Source organism: Triturus cristatus, chromosome 12 (assembly GCF_964204655.1).
Source record: "Triturus cristatus chromosome 12, aTriCri1.1, whole genome shotgun sequence".
NCBI classification, from domain to species: Eukaryota; Metazoa; Chordata; class Amphibia; order Caudata; family Salamandridae; genus Triturus; species Triturus cristatus.
Window position 1 is genome coordinate 456,516,094 of NC_140595.1, and position 18,737 is coordinate 456,534,830.

The 18,737-nt window shown below is 42.0% G+C and overlaps 1 protein-coding gene across 3 annotated transcripts in view; it reads right to left on the reverse strand.

The window, feature by feature from the left end:
* Positions 1–243: 243 nt before the first annotated feature.
* MYLK3 (myosin light chain kinase 3) overlaps positions 244–18,737 on the reverse strand; it is a 437,450-nt gene continuing 418,956 nt past the window's right edge. For all 3 annotated transcript variants that reach the window (XM_085636963.1, XM_085636962.1, XM_085636961.1), the window contains exon 13: positions 244–3,001. In XM_085636963.1, the coding sequence (XP_085493089.1) occupies positions 2,930–3,001 (72 nt within the window). In that variant the 3' untranslated portion in view covers positions 244–2,929. The remainder of the gene's footprint in view (positions 3,002–18,737) is intronic.

Sequence of the window (18,737 nt, forward strand, 5' to 3'; positions counted from 1 at the left end):
ACACTGTAAATTCGGACGTGGGCACTGAAGGTGCCATTGCAGTGTAACACACAGACCCTTGGTGCTGTCACAACACTTCCTCACCTGGTCCAGGCACATCCATCACAAGTAATGGTTATATGTAACTATATGGAAAGATGAAAGGACTTATTTGGACCTACAAATAAATAACTAATGGAACACAGTAGAGACCACGTTGTACATCATTCCCTTATAGTAACTCTCAAAAGTTAGAGACCAAAGCAAGTTATATATTTTCCTTTTATTATTTTCACAAAAGGTGTCTGTAATAAATAATAAATGTCAGCATTGTGTTGTAAGCCTTCGTCTCAATAATTGTGAGATTTACAATCAACATTACAATTCCAAGTTGGAGATACATTAAGTGCAGGATTCTTAAGCAGAATCAAAATATCAAAGCCCTATCTAAACAAGCACATAAACACTTGGCGAACATACACGCTTGTTTTGACTCAGCCTACACCATTAAAACAGCTTCTTGGTAAATCATATTTCAAATAATAAATACATGAGGGCTCCCGAAGCCTGGCATTCCATATCTGCTGGTCAGCTTGTGGTTTCATCTGGCAGTGGTGGAACCATCACACAGTGCACATTGCATGCAAACATGCAGAAACATTAACTGTGACGCCTCTGAAACAATGCTGGGAGGACAATATGGTAATTCCAATGCTGTCCATGGATGACTGCAAGGTAAACCTTCTCTTACCTGGAAAAAGCTCCAGAAAGAGCAGTAGAAAGAGCATTTTCACTAGTCAAACTGAACCTCTCTGCCCCTGACTCAGCATAATTTAAGGAATATTTTGCTTATTAATTGTGTGAATTTTTTTTAGAGCTTTGTCAAATTTTCCATCAATTTCTCACTTCACACTACCATCAGAAACAAATTCATTGGCTGTTTTCCTGCTGGGCTCGTTGGATCATATCTCTACCCTCCCATCCCCAACGCACTCATCACCCGATTGAAAGACCGTTGTTCTCCAGTATGAGAGTACCACTAGCCATCAAATCTCATGGTCATAAAATGGCATATTGGTAGTGTGAGGAAAATATGTGTTAAATCCCTTATGAAATAGACACAGGCACTTATAATATACTCCCAAACATTTAAAAGTAAACTTTAAGTTAAATCTATGTCATTGGAGATATTACTACATATCTGTTTAATATTTAACTTTAGCCATAATCTACCAGCAAAATTTAACCAAGACTAGAAGCATCATAGTGTAGCAGGTTAAAGAAAGATTAGGCCTGCATTGTAGGGTCCTCTGCGAAATGGAGTTTTGTGGTACCCGTACAAAGAAATATTCTTTGGTGAAAATTCAGCTGTTATAAATTAAGGAATCTTACAGAAAAAGTGAGGGTTAACCATGAGAATTCCAACTGGACTGGTGGGCAAAGTCACAGGAACATATTGGGTTAGATGGAGCTAATACCTTTATCATACTGGCTGAAGGTAATGCTTATGATTTTAGGATGATATTGAATAGTAAGATTAATGACACTTTGGAGTCTCTATTATTTAATTTTTAGATACAACTGTTTTCTGATGTTTAGTCAGGAAGTATAACCTGAAGCAAGTGGGTGATTGCATAGTTATTTAAGAGAGCAACAAAAATGGTACAATTAGAATATTAAAACATTATTATGTTGTCTACATACAGATACGAAAAGACATTCTGATTTACTTTGAAGAGTGATGAGAAGTGCAGTGGAAAGGTCTGTGCAAATTGTATGAGAATTGCAAGAATAAGGGTTAAAACAACAGGTTAACAAAATCATTAAGTATGCTAAACAAACATTCAGGTTTGATAAAGATTTACATGCTATATAACAATAGTTGAAACAACAGTTGACATGTTTAGGCCTCAAGTGCGATTTGCAACCATCTCCTTTTCAGGGTCCACTGAATTTAAAAACATATTCGCCTTATGGGTTCCTCCAACCAATATTGTATTGACAGTTGCTTTAGTGGTAGGCCTATATACTACATATGAGTGCATATGAATAGGTTGATACTCCAATATCTTGTGAAGTCATCAAGCCAATAGAGTCAACAATGGCACTTCTAGGTCAAACAGTGCCAAGAATTCCCCAAAATTGTGATGTAAACCATGAAGGAGAACCTTCCTTCGAGCGATCTCTAAAATATGTTGATACGTCAGCATCCTGCGGCTTTTCAAAGCTTGATATTATTAGTACTAATGTTCGATCCTTAATTATTGTGGAAACCGATCTTCCTTAATTACCATATTGGATACAGATACAAACGTGTCCTCCTCACATGTCTTCCTCACGTGCTCTCCTTGTCTTTGCTCTGAATCATATTTCTGAATGCAGGATTACAGTAACTGATCTTGTCCTAATCAGGAATATTGCCCTCACATTTACGTAATACCCATTACTTAGTCTTCATGTGTATTACATTTACAGTGTCAGCATTCTTCTTCTCTTTAGGACCGAATTCTGCTCCCATTTCTGAATGTAATCTGATTCCCCACAATGGCTTGGGTAATCTTCCTTGTAGAATAACGCATGCCGCTTGGCTTTCAGGTCCATATTTTATTGAAGTTTTAGAGATAATGTTGATGTGAATAATTCTATGGACGTTTCTTGACTCAAAACAAGTTCTACCCTTAAAAGGAATTTACCTTGGATTGGTTTGGCTTGCTTTTAGCTAAGGAGAATTACTGAATCACTCCTTCCAGATGGACCTGTTTTACAGAAACAGAATAGAGGACATGAGGAACTTTTCATATATGTTGGAAAGAAGCCTGATTGACAAAGAACACAAGAAAGTGCTACATCTATAAACACATCACATTTTGTCCGTTGGCAGCAGGTTTGTAAAAGTTCTGTAACTTTGCCCCAGGTATAGCACTTCCAATGGCATGTTCTGAATATTTCCTTATGAAGTATTCACTGCCATCTGTTGGAACTTCATGAAGCGGTGGGCAGCAGTGACCACATAAAAGTGTTTCTAGGAAACAAAGAGAGAAAAGGTGAGTCATAAACAAATGTTTCCTAATAGTACTATGAAAGTTAAATGCTTATAAATGTTTTGCAGTAAGGGATTGCAGGGATTCTTGATCTAAGATGAATTGCTCTTCCTCCCTCGCTCAACTGGGCTGGCAGACTCGGTCAAATGTTGACTCCTCTACCCACTCTCCCAGGCTCATGCTAGCTGCATCTCAGGTAGCATAGGGCAAGGTAACACTGACTGGTTCTGGTTCATCCTAAAGCCTTGACCAGCCCATGCCGCTCAGTCCTTTCTGCTCTTCTTTGCCCAGTTACTGAACAGTTCTCAAACAAGCCTGACCAGACAGGCGCCCCCCCCCAACTAGGCTGCCTCTGCCCTAAGTGCTACTGCAGATGGATGTCACATGGGTCAATCCCAAGCCCCTCTCACTAGGTTCCAGCCACGATTCAACTGAGGTGTTGCTGCGGTACTGAGCTGGTGGTGCACGGCAAAGCCTGAGAAGGAAAGGCCCTATGACGGGTTGGTTGAATTGCTTCCACAGGATAAACAAAATAGACATGTCTGGTACTAGCAGGCCTATACATTTGAAATGGATAACATGTGTCATCAATTGTTTTTCAAGAAGGTGCAGCTGATGACTCCAATGCCCGGCACCGTGCCGGTGGGAAGGGAATGATCGGGCCCCCTGCACAATACTTAAAAGCAAACATACAATGTGCTGGGCTTCCTGTCTCACTATCAATGGTGGAATCAGCAAACAGGGAGTGCAAAAGCATAGGCCCTCCTACTCAGAAGATGCTACAGGATGTTGTGTGGCGGGGTACTCATGGAGAGTTGTCCAACCATGTGGGCGATATTTATTATCCCCCAATAGTTCGAGTTACTCTTTGTCAACTAAAAAATAAAAAAGTATAGAACTACTGAGTACAACTTCTCCTAATATGGTAGCAATATTCACTTGACGCCACAGTGGCATCATCCAGTGTGTGCATGGGATCTGTGCCTGAATACTGCAAGCAATGCCTCCTTCTAACAAGAGTACCTTGCACAACATTTGCAAATATCACTTCACATTAAAAAGTGATGTTGTAGATGGTTTATTGCCCAATATGCTGATGTAATTGTCCTCACCGAGTCCCCCAAAATGCGATTACTGTCAATGTCATGCTTATGAAAGAATTTGGTAGTGTACTGGAGTATAAAATGCATTTTGTTTAACATAAAGTAGTTTGCCACAACTCCACCTACAATAGCCCATATTAGGATGATGCTGGAATAGATTAATGTGGACATCTTTTTCACAGATTTCAATCACATTTTTCACATAAATTATGGGGAAATTAAATCATCACCATGCCAATGTGGTGGATGAAGTTTTGCTTTTGTAGATTCGGTTTATTAGTATGATTCACAGGGGGGTGCTGCTGAAATAGCTCTACTATTATGAGCTCTTGCACTCTATATCCCCAAAGCATTTTTTGATATGCTTCGCAGGGCAATTATCATATTTATCTGACAAGGCAAACAACTGCAAACAGATTTGTTTCCTTGGTTCCTTTTTCACTGTCGGTAATGTGCTGAATTACATCTTATTGATGGATTTTATGTAAATGTATTGAGTGAATTTCGAATCTGGTGGTATATGATTCGTTCTTCCTGATTAATATTGGAAGTTTATTTTTAAAAAAAAGAAAAGAACTAAAAAGATTTTTAAAAAGTAAAGTGCAGTGAACAGAAGGAAAGTGAACAACCATACCACAACTGGAGCCACCAAGGTCCATTTAGTTGCAACGACAGGTCAATAAATGAGCTGAATGTTGACCTGTATGGGTGGACCTGTTGCCGTCACCTCTCTGATACTTGGTAAATTGGAAGCGCTTGCAACTTAACGCAGGAGTCCTCAGATAACGGCCCACACACACCCTTTGATGAGCTTTGCTACCTTGTTTATTGAAACTTTCTATATTGTAAGAATGTCACTATAAGTATTTAGAGTATTGTCTCAAAACACTACAAGTATTAGCAAAGAACTGAGACAGCTCTGTATAAAACACCCACAGAAACTTGATGACGAAAACTGACGTCCAGTTAACTGACATTTTAACATTTGCGAGTGATTACTAACACGGACTTGAAAACTAATGGAGGTATAGCCACTCTAATGTTGTAGGATACTGTTAAGGGCGAAAAACATTGTTGATAGCTATAGATACATTTCATGCTTTTGCTCTGGGGTGTGCAGTTGCAGGGGTTTCCAACCTCTTTTGAAGCAAGAATCCTGGGGGTTTTAAGCAGGACACCAGGTACTCAGTTTGCAATCCAGAGGTGGGAAGACCAGACTAGTTTCACATTTATTTTTATTTACAACAACAGAACTCCGAAGAGGTCAATATAAAATCACAAATTTACATATATATATATTACCTACTGGCGGTCGCCAGTAGGTAGTTATAGTTAGGACCTATTTTCCATAGGAAATCCGCAACATTCTATTCCCAATAACTTTGGCTCCGATTGATGAATCTTGGCGAAATTTTCAAAACTTTTGGCCAGCTCCGGTCCACTCCTATCCTGAAAGTCTCGGGATGATTTGTGTAGTGGGGGCCGAAAAAAAGGGGGTTCTCAAAACATGTTTTTCCTGTGCAATTTCCCATAGGACCTTTAGCCGCAGCTACAGCCGAACTGCTGAACGGAATTACGCCAAATTTGGCAGAAAGGTAGACTTTGGTTCAGAGTTGTGCCTTTTGCTTAAATGGTGTAAATCTGTTCAGTAGTTCCTGAGAAAATCAAAATTAAAATCACATATATATCTGGGTGGAGCCTAACCACACATCTCATTGTGAGATCTGATTGGCTGTCAGCACTTCATCCAAGAAGTGTTGGCAGCCATCTTGGGACCAATATACATGATAGCACCTCATTAAAAAGCATTGCAGTTAATAGAGGGTCTTAAGACTTTAGTTACATCATAAATCATTTGTTGATGGTACCATACTCATTTTAGGAATTGCGGTATGTTCTAAGGTGATTTTACCATGTGAAAAAGCCTTCTGTTGGGATATCATGAATCATGTTTGAGAGAAAACTATTGTCTCATGCTTTTCCCCCAGAGGTTTGGAAGGTGATCTATAAGCTAAACTGAAGCATATTTTCTGTAAATTCACATTATCTTTCTCAGTCATGTGAGAATGAAGTCTGACATTCTCAGTAAAACATCCAACAAGGGCAGAGACTGTCAGTTGATACCTTTGTGTTGTACTGCAGCTTCCCAGAGTGTTCCAAAGAACAACTAGAGCGCTAACAGTCCTACTTATGATAAACGTATGGCACACCTGAAGCCATCTTGATTGGAATAAAGTGGTAACACTTAAAACATTTAATTTGCAAAGGAACAAAATGAGGGGGTTCATTTTGCCATAGAAATTATGATTAGTGCTGCATAAAGAAAAATTAGGGCACATTTTGACTTCTAAAATCCTCTTCTATTTCATTAAAAAATTCTGACATGCAGACTGAAACATGCACTTTGAATACCAGCATCAGATTTCCCTGGTGAGCAGTAGCTTTACTACAGTGATCTAATGAGCAACTAGAGTGCTACCATTCAGAATTTATGGCAAATGTGTGACACATCTGAATGCCTTCTTGATGGAACCAAAGTAAACAAGCATGGCAAATGAAATAGGTCTCGCCCTCATTTAATTTAAAGCAATTCTGTTTGTAATTAGGTGGCTTTTTAGCTTTGCGTGTATTAGTATTTTTCAAACTTTCATGTACATAACATGCATATGCATGCATATATGTATATGTATGCATGCATTTATATTTGTATTTATATAGATATGCAGATTATATATATATGTTTATATATGTATGTATATATATACACATACATATATATATATATGCATATGCATATATATGTATATATATATGTGCATATGTGTGCGTGTAGAGAGAGGTAGATAGGTAGAGGTAGAGAGGTAACGGTAGAGAGGTAGAGACTAGTAGAGAGAGAGGTAGAGAGTAGAGGATGAGTAGTAGAGAGTGAGTAGTACAGAGTAGTAGAGAGAGTAGTAGAGAGTAGTAGAGAGAGTAGCAGAGAGTGAGTAGTAGAGAGTAGTAGAGTGAGTAGTAGAGAGTGAGTAGTAGAGAGTGAGTAGTAGTAGTAGAGAGTGAGTAGTAGAGAGTGGGTAATAGAGAGTGAGTAGTAGAGAGTGAGTAGTAGAGTGAATAGTTGAGTAGTAGACAGTGAGTAGTAGAGAGTGAGTAGTAGAGAGTGAGTAGTATAGAGTGAGTAGTAGAGAGTGAGTAGCAGAGAGAGAATAGTAGAGTGAGTAGCAGAATAGTAGAGAGTAGTAGAGAGAGAGTAGTAGAGAGTAGTAGAGAGTGAGTAGTAGAGAGTAGTAGAGAGTGAGTAGTAGAGAGAGAGAAGTAGAGAATGAGTAGTAGAGAGTAGTAGAGAGTGAGTAGTAGAGTAGTAGAGAGTGAGTAGTAGAGAGTGAGTAGTAGAGAGAGAGTAGTAGGGAGTAGTAGAGTAGTAGAGAGTGAGTAGTAGAGAGTAGTGGAGTAGTAGAGAGTGAGTAGTAGAGAGTGAGTAGTAGGGAGTAGTAGAGAGTAGTATAGAGTAGTAGAGAGCGAGTAGTAGAGAGCAAGTAGTAGAGAATAAGTAGTAGAGAGTGTGTAGTAGAGAGTGAGTAGTAGAGTAGTAGAGAGTGAGTAGTAGGGAGAGTAGTAGAGAGTGAGTAGTAGAGAGTAGTAGAGTAGTAGAAAGTGAGTAGTAGAGTGAGTAGTAGAGAGTAGTAGAGCAAGTAGTAGAGAGTGAGTAGTGGAGAGTGAGTAGTAGAGAGTAGTAAAGAGTGAGTAGTAGAGAGTAAGTAGTAGAGAGTTAGAAGAAAGTAGTAGAGAGTGAGTAGTAGAGAGTGAGTAGTAAAGAGTAGTAGAGTGAGTAGTAGAGAGTGAGTAGTAGAGAGAGAGTAGTAGAGTGGTAGAGAATGAGTAGTAGAGTGGTAGAGAATGAGTGGTAGAGAGTATTAGAGAGTGAGTAGTAGAGAGAGTAGTAGAGATTAGTAGAGTAGTAGCGAGTGAGTAGTAGAGAGTGAGTAGTCAAGAGACTAGTAGAGAGTAGTAGAGTAGTAGAGAGTGAGTAGTAGAGAGTAGTAGAGATCGAGTAGTAGAGAGTGAGTAGTGGAGAGCGAGTAGTAGAGAGCAAGTAGTATAGAGTGAATAGTAGAGAGTGAGTAGTAGAGAGAGAGTAGTAGAGAGGGAGTAGTAGAGAGAGAGTAGTAGAGAGAGAGTAGTAGAGAGTAGTAGAGAGTGAGTAGTAGAGTAGTAGAGAGTGAGTGGTAGAGCGTAGTACAGAGTAGTAGAGAGTGAGTAGTAGAGAGTAGTATAGAGCGAGTAGTAGAGAGTGAGTAGCAGAGAGAGAGTGGTTTAATTTAAAAGGAGCACAGTCATCTAATGAGCAACTAGAGTGCTCCCATTCAGAATGTATGGCAAATGTGTCACACATTTGAATGCCTTCTTGATGGAACCAAAGTAGCATTGAAAATGCAATAGGTCTCGCCCTCGTTTAAGTTAAAGCAATTCTGTTTGTAATTAGGTGGCTTCTTAGCTTTGCTTTTATTAGTGTACATAACATGCATATGCATGCATATATGTATATGTATGCATGCATTTATATTTGTATTTATATAGATATGCAGATTATATACATGTTTATATATGTATATTATATATATATATATACACATACATATATATAAATGCATATGCATATATATGCATATATATATGTGCATATGTGTGCGTGTGTAGAGAGGTAGAGAGGTAAAGGAAGAGAGGTAGAGAGTAGTAGAGAGAGATGAAGAGAGGTAGAGGATGAGTAATAGAGAGTAGAGAGAGTAGTAGAGAGTAGTAGAGAGTAGTAGCAGAGAGTGAGTAGTAGTGAGTAGTAGAGAGTGAGTAGCAGAGAGTGAGTAGTAGTGAGTAGTAGAGAGTGAGTAGTAGAGAGTAGTAGAGTGAGTAGTAGAGAGTGAGTAATAGAGGTAGAGTAGTAGAGAGTGAGTAGTAGAGTAGTAGAGAGTGAGTGGTAGAGAGTAGTAGAGTGAGTAGTAGAGAGTAGTAGAGAGAGTAGCAGAGTAGTAGAGAGTGAGTAGTAGAGAGAGTAGTAGAGTAGTAGAGAGTGAGTAGTAGAGAGTAGTAGAGAGCGAGTAGTAGAGAGTGAGTAGTAGTGAGTGAGTAGTAGAGAGAGTAGTAGTGAGTGAGTAGTAGAGAGAGTAGTAGAGAGTGAGTAGTAGAGAGTAGTAGAGTGAGTAGTAGAGAGGGAGTAGTAGAGAGAGAGTAGTTGAGTGTGAGTAGTAGAGAGTGAGTAGTAGAGAGTAGTAGAGAGTGAGTAGTAGAGAATAGTAGCGAGTGAGTAGTAGAGAGTGAGTAGTTTAATTTAAAAGGAACACAATGAGGGGGTTCATTTTGCCATAGAAATTATGATTAGTGCTGACAAAAAGAAAAATTAGGGCACATTTTGAGTGACTTCTCAAATCCTCTTCTATTTCATTAAAAAATTCTGACATGCAGACTGAAACATGCACTTTCAATACCAGCAGCAGACTTCCTTGGTGAGCAGTAGCTTTACTACAGTGATCTAATAAGCAACTAGAGTGCTAACATTCCGAATTTATGGCAAATGTGTGACACATCCGAATGCCTTCTTGATGGAATTAAAGTAAAAAACCTGAAAGTATTTCCTACTGAGGAGACTGTAGTAAATGAGGAAATTAGGAAACTTCATAACAAATAAGTCTCCCAAGATGGCCACCAGAGACAAAAGAACCCAAATATAGCACAAATATCATCCAGATGTAGCCCAAGTATAGCCCAATGACAGAATGTCCCAGAGTGTTCTAAAGAACAACTAGAGCGCTAACAGTCTTACTTATGACAAAAGTATGGCACACCTAAAGCCATCTTGATTCTGACATGCAGACTGAAACATGCACTTTGAATACCAGCAGCAGACTTCCCTGGTGAGCAGTAACTTTACTACAGTGATCGAATGAGCAACTAGAGTGCTACCATTCAGAATTTATGGCAAATGTGTGACACATCTGAATGCCTTCTTGATGGAACCAAAGTAAACACGCATTGAAAATGCAATAGGTCTCGCCCTGGTGTAAGTTAAAGCAGTTCTGTTTGTAATTAGGTGGCTTTTTAGCTTTGCTTGTATTAGTGTTTTTCAAACTTTCATGTACATAACATGCATATGTATGCATATATGTATATGTATATGTGTAGCATGCATTCATATTTGTATTTATATAGATATGCAGATTATATATATGTTTATATATGTATGTATATATATATATATATACACATACATATATATAAATGCATATGTATATATATGCATATATATATGTGCATATGTGTGCATGTAGAGAGAGGTAGAGAGGTAGAGGTGTAGAGGTAGAGAGGTAGAGGTAGAGAGTAGTAGAGAGAGAGGTAGAGAGTGAATAATAGAGAGTAGAGAGTGAGTAGTAGAGAGTAGTGGAGAGAGTAGCAGAGAGTGAGTAGTAGAGAGTAGTAGAGTGAGTAGTAGAGAGTGAGTAGTAGAGAGTGAGTAGTAGAGAGTAGTAGAGAGTGAGTGGTAGAGTGAGTAGTAGAGAGTAGTAGAGAGTAGTAGAGAGTGAGTAGTAGAGAGTAGTAGGGAGTGAGTAGTAGAGAGTAGTAGAGAGTGAGTAGCAGAGAGAGTAGTAGATAGTAGTAGAGAGTGAGTAGTAGAGTGAGTAGTAGAGTAGTAGAGAGAGAGAGTAGTAGAGAGTGCAGTAGTAGAGAGAGTAGTAGAGAGTGAGTAGTAGAGTGAGTAGTAGAGTGAGTAGTAGAGAGTGAGTAGTAGAGAGTAGTAGAGAGAGGGTAGTAGAGAGTGAGTAGCAGAGAGTAGTAGAGAGTGAGTAGTAGAGAGTGAGTGGTAGAGAGTGATTAGTAGAGTGTAGTGGAGTAGTAGAGAGTAGTAGAGAGTGAGTGGTAGAGAGTGATTAGTAGAGTGTAGTGGAGTAGTAGAGAGTGAGTAGTAGAGGGTAGTAGAGAGTGAGTAGTAGAGAGAGTAGTAGAGAGTAGTAGAGAGTGAGTACTAGAGAGGAGTAGAGAGCGCGTAGTAGAGAGCAAGTAGTAGAGATTGTGTAGTAGAGAGTGAGTAGTAGAGAGTAGTAGAGAGTGAGTAATAAAGAGAGTAGTAGAGAGTGAGAAGTAGAGAGAGTAAGGGAGAGTAGTAGAGTGAGTAGTAGAGAGTAGTTGAGAGCGAGTAGTAGAGAGTGAGTAGTGGAGAGTGAGCAGTAGAGAGCAGTAGAGAGTGAGTAGTAGAGAGTAGTAGAGAGTGAGTAGGAGAGTAGTAGAGAGTAGTAGAGAGAGAGAGTAGTAGAGAGTGAGTAGTAGAGTAGCAGAGTGAGTATTAGAGAGTGAGTAGTAGAGAGAGAGTAGTAGAGAGTGAGTAGTAGAGAGTGAGTGGTAGAGAGTAGTAGAGAGTAGTAGAGTGAGTAGTAGAGAATAGTAGAGAGTGAGTAGTAGAGAGAGTAGTAGAGAGTAGTAGGGAGTGAGAAGTAGAGTGAGTAGCAGAGAGAATAGTAGAGAGTAGTAGATAGTAGAGAGTGAGTAGTAGAGAGTGAGCAGTAGAGAGTGAGCAGTAGAGAGTGAGTAGTAGAGAGTAGTAGAGAGCGCGTAGTAGAGAGTGAAGTAGAGAGTGAATAGTAGAGTGAGTAGTAGAGAGTAGTAGAGAGTGAGTAGTAGAGTGAGTAGTAGAGAATAGTAGAGAGTGAGTAGTAGAGAGTAGTAGAGTAGTAGAGAGTGAGTAGTAGAGAGTGAGTAGTAGAGAGAGTAGTAGAGAGTAGTAGAGTAGTAGAGAGTGAGTAGTAGAGAGTAGTAGAGAGCGAGTAGTAGAGAGTGAGTAGTGGAGAGTGAGTAGTAGAGAGTAGTAGAGAGCGAGTACTAGAGAGTGAGTAGTAGAGAGTGAATAGTAGAGAGTGAATAGTAAAGAGAGAGTAGTAGAGAGTGAGTAGTAATGAGTAGTAGAGTGAGTAGTCGAGAGTAGTAGAGAGTGAGTAGTAGAGAGTAAATAGTAGAGAGTAGTAGTAGAGAGTAGTAGACAGAGTAGTAGAGAGAAGTAGAGATTGAGTAGTAGAGAGTAGTAGCGAGTGAATAGTAGAGAGTGAGTAGTAGAGAGTAGTAGAGTGAGTAGTAGAGAGTGAGTATTAGTAGAGAGTAGTAGAGAGTGAGTAGTAGAGTAGTAGAGAGTGAGTGGTAGAGAGTAGTAGAGTGAGTAGTAGAGAGTAGTAGAGAGTGAGTGAGGGGCTTCTTCTTGCGGACCTGTGGGCTCGTGGCTGTGTTTCCTGCCCTCTCACTCACCTTGAGTCCTCTGCTTCGTAGCTGGCCTTCATTTCCCGCCGCCGCCGCTACTTCCATCAGCGGCCGCCGAGTGGACTACATATCCCATCACCCTGTGCGGCAGGAGAGCCGCTGTCACCGTTTCCCGCGCCAGGAGGCGCTTTAAAGTCCGGTACTAACTTTGCAGAGCGGGCTTCTTCTTGCGGACCTGTGGGCTCGTGGCTGTGTTTCCTGCCCTCTCACTCACCTTGAGTCCTCTGCTTCGTAGCTGGCCTTCATTTCCCGCCGCCGCCGCTACTTTCATCAGTGGCCGCCGAGTGGACTACATATCCCATCACCCTGTGCGGCAGGAGAGCCGCTGTCACCGTTTCCCGCGCCAGGAGGCGCTTTAAAGTCCGGTACTACCTCCGCGTCGCGGGAGAAGCCCGGGACAAGGGCGGGACCGTCTGTGGCCATCAGGGGCCAAAGGAGGCCGGGCTGGGCCACCCCTCTTGTTCCTGCCTTGATCCACTGTCTGGTAAACTGACTTTATTGCTTGATAGACTCGGTGTACTACACTTGTGACAAACTGTTTGCTATACTTCACGCCGTGACTAGCGTGTTTATTCACTGTTTATGGCAATGTCCACACGTTCGGGTAGGGGAGGCACACTGGGCGGGGCTACTGTCAGCGGCACTCTTGACCACTTTATAATTCGCGCCTGCTCTGTGCTTGAGAAGGAAATTGCCCTTACAGAGCGGCGACTTTCCCTTGATTCACTAAAATACAAGCGCTCTTCAATGGGCACATTTGCGCTAGCTGCTTCACCCGTCCAAGCTAACATCCAATTGGATGGTACTACAACAGGGAATATGCAGCGTATGCCGATTAGTGCGGATACAAATTCTGTTAGTCCTAGCGATCCTGCTTCTGTAACACCGTCAGACCTTCCATACTCTCCTCTGTTGGTTGCTTCCCAAGCGGTACCCGATTCTGCCATTATTGTCACTCCATCTCCTGTAACCTTTGTGTCCACTGAGTCACCTACCGCAGCAGGCTCAAGAACTGCTTCAAAAACTGCTTCAAGCAAAAGGAAAAGAGCGGGTAGTGGCAACAAGGAGGATCACACAAAAGCATCCAAGAAATGCAGAAGTAAATCACGCATTAACTTGGACAAGAAAGTGGGCCGAACAGTACTGCCTTCATTCCATCAGCAGAGGACAAGATCATCCACTGTATACCCGGCTAATTTGGCCACTCTTACACCTGCAGAGCAGCCCCCTCAACATCCTGGACTTCAAAATGACCCCGAGCCCCAACTTCCACTTATTGGCCAACTTGAATCACTTATTAAATCTCTGTTACTTCCTATGACGGAAAGAGTAAGATTATTGACCGAGAGGCTCGAGAGATTTGAGCAGGCCTCTCTGGACAACTTCTTTTCTCTCAAGTCCCTAATCAAGTTGCATTCCAAGATGGGTCAGGTTCATGGTACTATTGTTGACCCCCCTCTAACTACCCCTAACGAGCCTATGGCCCAAGTCGCCTTGCCGCACCCAAAGGCTGCCTTAAGCTAGGCTCAAAGATTGGAACCACTTCATCAGACTCAAGGCTTCCATTACCCACAACCTCCTCGGGTAGCCTTTCTACAAATAAAAAATCGGATTCCGGCCCGACTGGTAGTTGTATAATCCTTGAAGTATCGGGTCACACTGTAGAGTCCGCACAGAATTCCTCCAAACCATCCATTAATGAATTCACACAAGCTCAACCCAAAGTTACCTCCACTTGCCCAGAACAGACTTTACCCCATATTAATCTTCCACCGGAGTGCATACCCTTTGTTGCCGTTCTGACTGGAGTTCCTCACCCCAAAGCTGGCAAACCAGAATCTTATATTGAATTACGCAATAAAACAACACACTGGTTGAATACCAACAGGCCGCTCCCAAACCATTTGGATGGTCATGTTCTTCATGTCAGAAGGGTTTCTTGGGTGGGTAACAAACCGAAAAATACGCCTGGTGACTGTGTCATCATAAATTTCAGGGATCCCCGGGTTACAAGGCTAATTTGTAACTATCAACAATTTAGTAAGAGTGGTATAGGATGTCTAGACTTAAGTCAATTTTACGTTGACACTGTCTATTCCGACTATCTACATTCTTTTTTCCAACCACTTTACGATGGGCACTTTAAGGGAGTTTGGAATACCAGTGAAAAAGCTTTCCCTACATTTGCTCCCAGTAGATATTATGATATTTATGGCCGACATGAGCATTATTGACACGGAATTTCTGCAGGAGTTGATATCCCTTTTTCTGCTGGTGTCCAAACTAACACAAAAGATCTCGAAGTAGCTATTGACCTTGATAGGGATCCCCTTCAAACCAATCTGAGTCCCCATGCTCAGCAGCATTGCTCTCAGCTTACTTCAACTCACCAGGCTACTAACCATCCTTTATTACCCTCTCCACACAGCTTGACCCAGGTTATTCCTAATTTTTCCAACTTGCCTATATTACAAGATTCAGCCATTACTATTCCTTCCCTCAGGATTTTAAACTGGAATGTAGCTGGCCTCGCCAGCAAATTAGATCTCCCTCATTGGAATTCCTTAATAATGTCCTATAGTATTTGCATTTTCCAGGAGACCTGGGCCACAGAGCCGCACCATATGGTTGGTTATACCACCTTTTCCATACCGACCACCCCACCTTTGACAGGAAGAGGATGTCCTTCGGGTGGCCTGCTGATCTGGGTTAGTATTTCCCTTGGGTGTACTATTAAGCAGGCCCACATTGCCTCCCCTGACATACTAAGGCTTACCCTTAAGGGAGCCCAGGGAAGGAAGTCCCTTGACATATTCAACATCTACGCAAGGGGCCTTAGTGGAGGAGCCTTATCACCTGCACTCGTACTTCTCGAGGGCGAACTACGCAAGTGCCATCATGCATCTCACGTCCTAGTAGCAGGAGATTTCAATTGCTCCTTCGAGCCCCTAGCCTCAGTAGACCTTCCTGATTTATTTGAGGATGACGCCAAACGAGGCATTCCGTTACTGACATTGCCTCCTATCAAGAGATGGACCAAATCTGTTGTTTTTTTGAACACCATGTCTTTGGAGTTTGGCTTAAGGGCGGCTAATGGCAGAACACCTTCTGACCTCCAGGGCGCACACACCTATAATAGGCCTAATCACACCTCAAGGATCGACTATATATTTCTCGATCTTAAGCTCTGGACGCATATGGTGGACATGGAAATAATTCCCTCTTATGACAGCCATCACAATCAGCTATCTCTTTGTATCAAACCACTATGGGTGGATCTACATGGGTCCTTGTTTCCACCAGTAGCTAGTCTTTTCCAAACTTCTGAGGTTTATCCTGCTAACTGCGAGAGGCGCCTTAAATGGCGCAAAGTTATGCTGGATGATGGTAAAGTTGAATCAATAAGGTCAATCTTACATGCCACAAAAGTCGAGCTGACTTCAATAAATATTCATGAGCCTGCCCGTGATAGGCTTCCATCTGTCTTCCAAGACACTATCCTCAAACTGGGAAACCTATTCCGCGTATATAACAAAGGTGGCACATCGAATGGAGGGCTTAAGCCCACCCCTAAGGATGGTTGGTACACGCAAAGCTGCAGGATTATGAAATCTGGTCTAATAGTGGCTTTAAAAAGCGGGAATGCATCCATGATCCAGAAAGCTAGGAAAGACTATAAGTCTTCTGTCACTAATGCCAAAAAGTCTTGGGAGGAACAGTTTTGGCAGACATTAAGGGAGGCTTCCCTTAAGCGCAACCCTGGTGCCTTTTGGGACACAATCAGATCTAAGAACAGACCAGCCCACGAACTTCTGACGTGCAATATCACTGGTATAGCATGGTATGAGCACTTCCTCAAATTATATTCCTCCCGATCCGAGAATGTGGAGAGGTTCCTTCTTGAGGGGACGTCTCCCCTCGAGGATGCCCTGAACATCGACCCCTTCTCAGGCGGGGAGGTGTTCCGTGCTATCCAGTCTATTGTCCCGCAGAAAGCAGCCGGTCCGGACGGTATTCCCGGTGATGTCCTCAAACTTGATCCATCCAGCTGGGGGAAGCTCCTTTCCACCCTAATTAATGCCATCACTAATGGCGCTCCGGTGCCTGAATCTTGGAAGGGGGCCGAGGTCGTTCCCATTTTTAAAAAGGGTGCTCGAGACGATCCAGCTAATTATCGTCCAATTAGCCTGATCGACTCATCCCAGAAGGTCATTGGGAAAGTGATTCTGGAGAGGATAATAACCTGGGCGAATGACAACAATATCCTCTCAGATTATCAAGCAGGCTTTAGGGTTGGGACAGGTACTATAGAACAGGTCTTTAGATTGTTCCTCATCTATTGGAAGGTCGTCCTTCTTGGAAAGGGCAGTCTCTATCTTGCCTTCATAGACCTAAAAACAGCATTCAACCTTGTCCCCCGCGACACCCTTTGGGGCGTCCTGGCCAATATGAACATCCCTTCCTACTTGTTGGCTCTGCTAATTAAACTCCATGACGGCAATTATGCCCAAGTACGTTGGGGCCCACAGGGCCAGAAAACTGAGAGAATTCCAGTAAACAGGGGCGTCCGCCAGGGATGTGTCCTTGCTCCCACCCTCTTTTCACTTTATGTGAATGGAGTAGTGGATCATCTGCTGAAAGTTCCTGCTGATGCACCATCCCTGGCGGGCGAACGTGTTCCAACTCTCCTGTTTGCTGATGATACTCTCCTTTTATCCAAAACACCCATAGGCTTGCAAACTCTTCTCAACAGTTTTCAATCTTTCTGTAATGACAGAGGTCTCATTATTAACACTACTAAAACGAAATACCTAATCTTGAATCCCCCGAAAAAATTAGGCCGGCCTCCAGTCTTGAATGCAGTCTCTCTTGAAAGGGTCAAAGAGTTCGACTATTTAGGCATCCGCATTACAGATACTATGCGTTGGACATCTCATCTACAAAAGATGCTTCTAACCCACAAGAGGGTTACTGGTGCCCTTCTTAGAGAACATCGTTCCTCTACATCTAGGCCAATAGCCCCAGCACTGGACATATACAAAGGCCGTGAGTTAGGCACTTTACGGTGCTGAATTATGGGGCTTAAACAATATTGAGGAACTTGCCAAATCCGATTCCAGTTTCTATAAGGAACTGATGGCACTCCCGCAGAGCACACCTACAGTGCCCTTATTATTGGATTTAGGGTGCCATGCGCTGAAAGATTTGGCAAAAGTACGTCCCTTACTTCTCTGGGCCAGGCTTTGGCGAACTCCCGAGTTAGCCAAGTATGCGGAGGGCTTATCCGAAATACTGTCTAAGCCTTGTTGGAACAAGATCAAATGGCTGAAAGACGTAAAGACCCTGCTTTATGATCTCGGCCTTAAAGACGCCTGGGTAAACAGAACTTCGCCCCGAAAGCTGAGCTGAAGAAACTCTACTGGAGTTGGGTTTTAGGAAAAAGGAATTCCAGCTCCCAATTCGGTAGATGTACTACCGAGTTTCTTCTCCTCAAAGATGTAGTTCGCTTTGAGCCTTATCTCGATACCATCCAGAAATCATATGATCGAGCCCTTTACTTTAAATTTAGGGTTGGTTCTCTTCCGGTGCGCGAGCTGACCGCTCGCTGGAAACCTCCATTCCAAACTTCGTCTTTTTGTCCTTTTTGTGAAACCAAAGTTGAATCTATTGCACACGTGCTTTTTGCATGCCCAGAATATAAAATCCCAAGATCTTATTGGCTTAAACCTTTATGCAGAAGCCTGGGCACACGCGACCACCTCACAGCGCTGCGCATCCTCAAATCAGACACGCGATCTCTGTACGCTTGCGCTCTATCGAAATTTCTGAGGTGGTCCTGGCTCCTAAGGACTAAAGCCCTTGTAGCCCTTGACCAAGTAGTCTGACTGCTTTTATAGTTTGTCTGCACCCTCATTTTATATTGTCCTATTTATAACGTTTACATGTATTTTTAATCTCTTGTATATCTTGGGAATATGTTGATGTTATCTTCATATGATTCGCTCTTTGGTATCACTTGCTTGTTATTTTATATTTATATGTGCTTTTTAAGATATCTTTTATCGAAATAAAGCTTATTGCATTCATAGAGAGTGAGTAGTAGAGTAAGTGGTAGAGAGTAGTAGAGTGAGTAGTAGAGAATAGTAGAGAGTGAATAGTAGAGAGAGTAGTATAGTAGTAGAGAGTGAGTAGTAGAGTGAGTAGTATAGAGTGAGTAGTGTAGAGAGTAGTAGAGTAGGAGAGAGTGAGTAGTAGAGAGCGAGTAGTAGAGAGTGAGTAGTGGAGAGTGAGTAGTAGAGAGTAATAGAGAGCGAGTAGTTGAGAG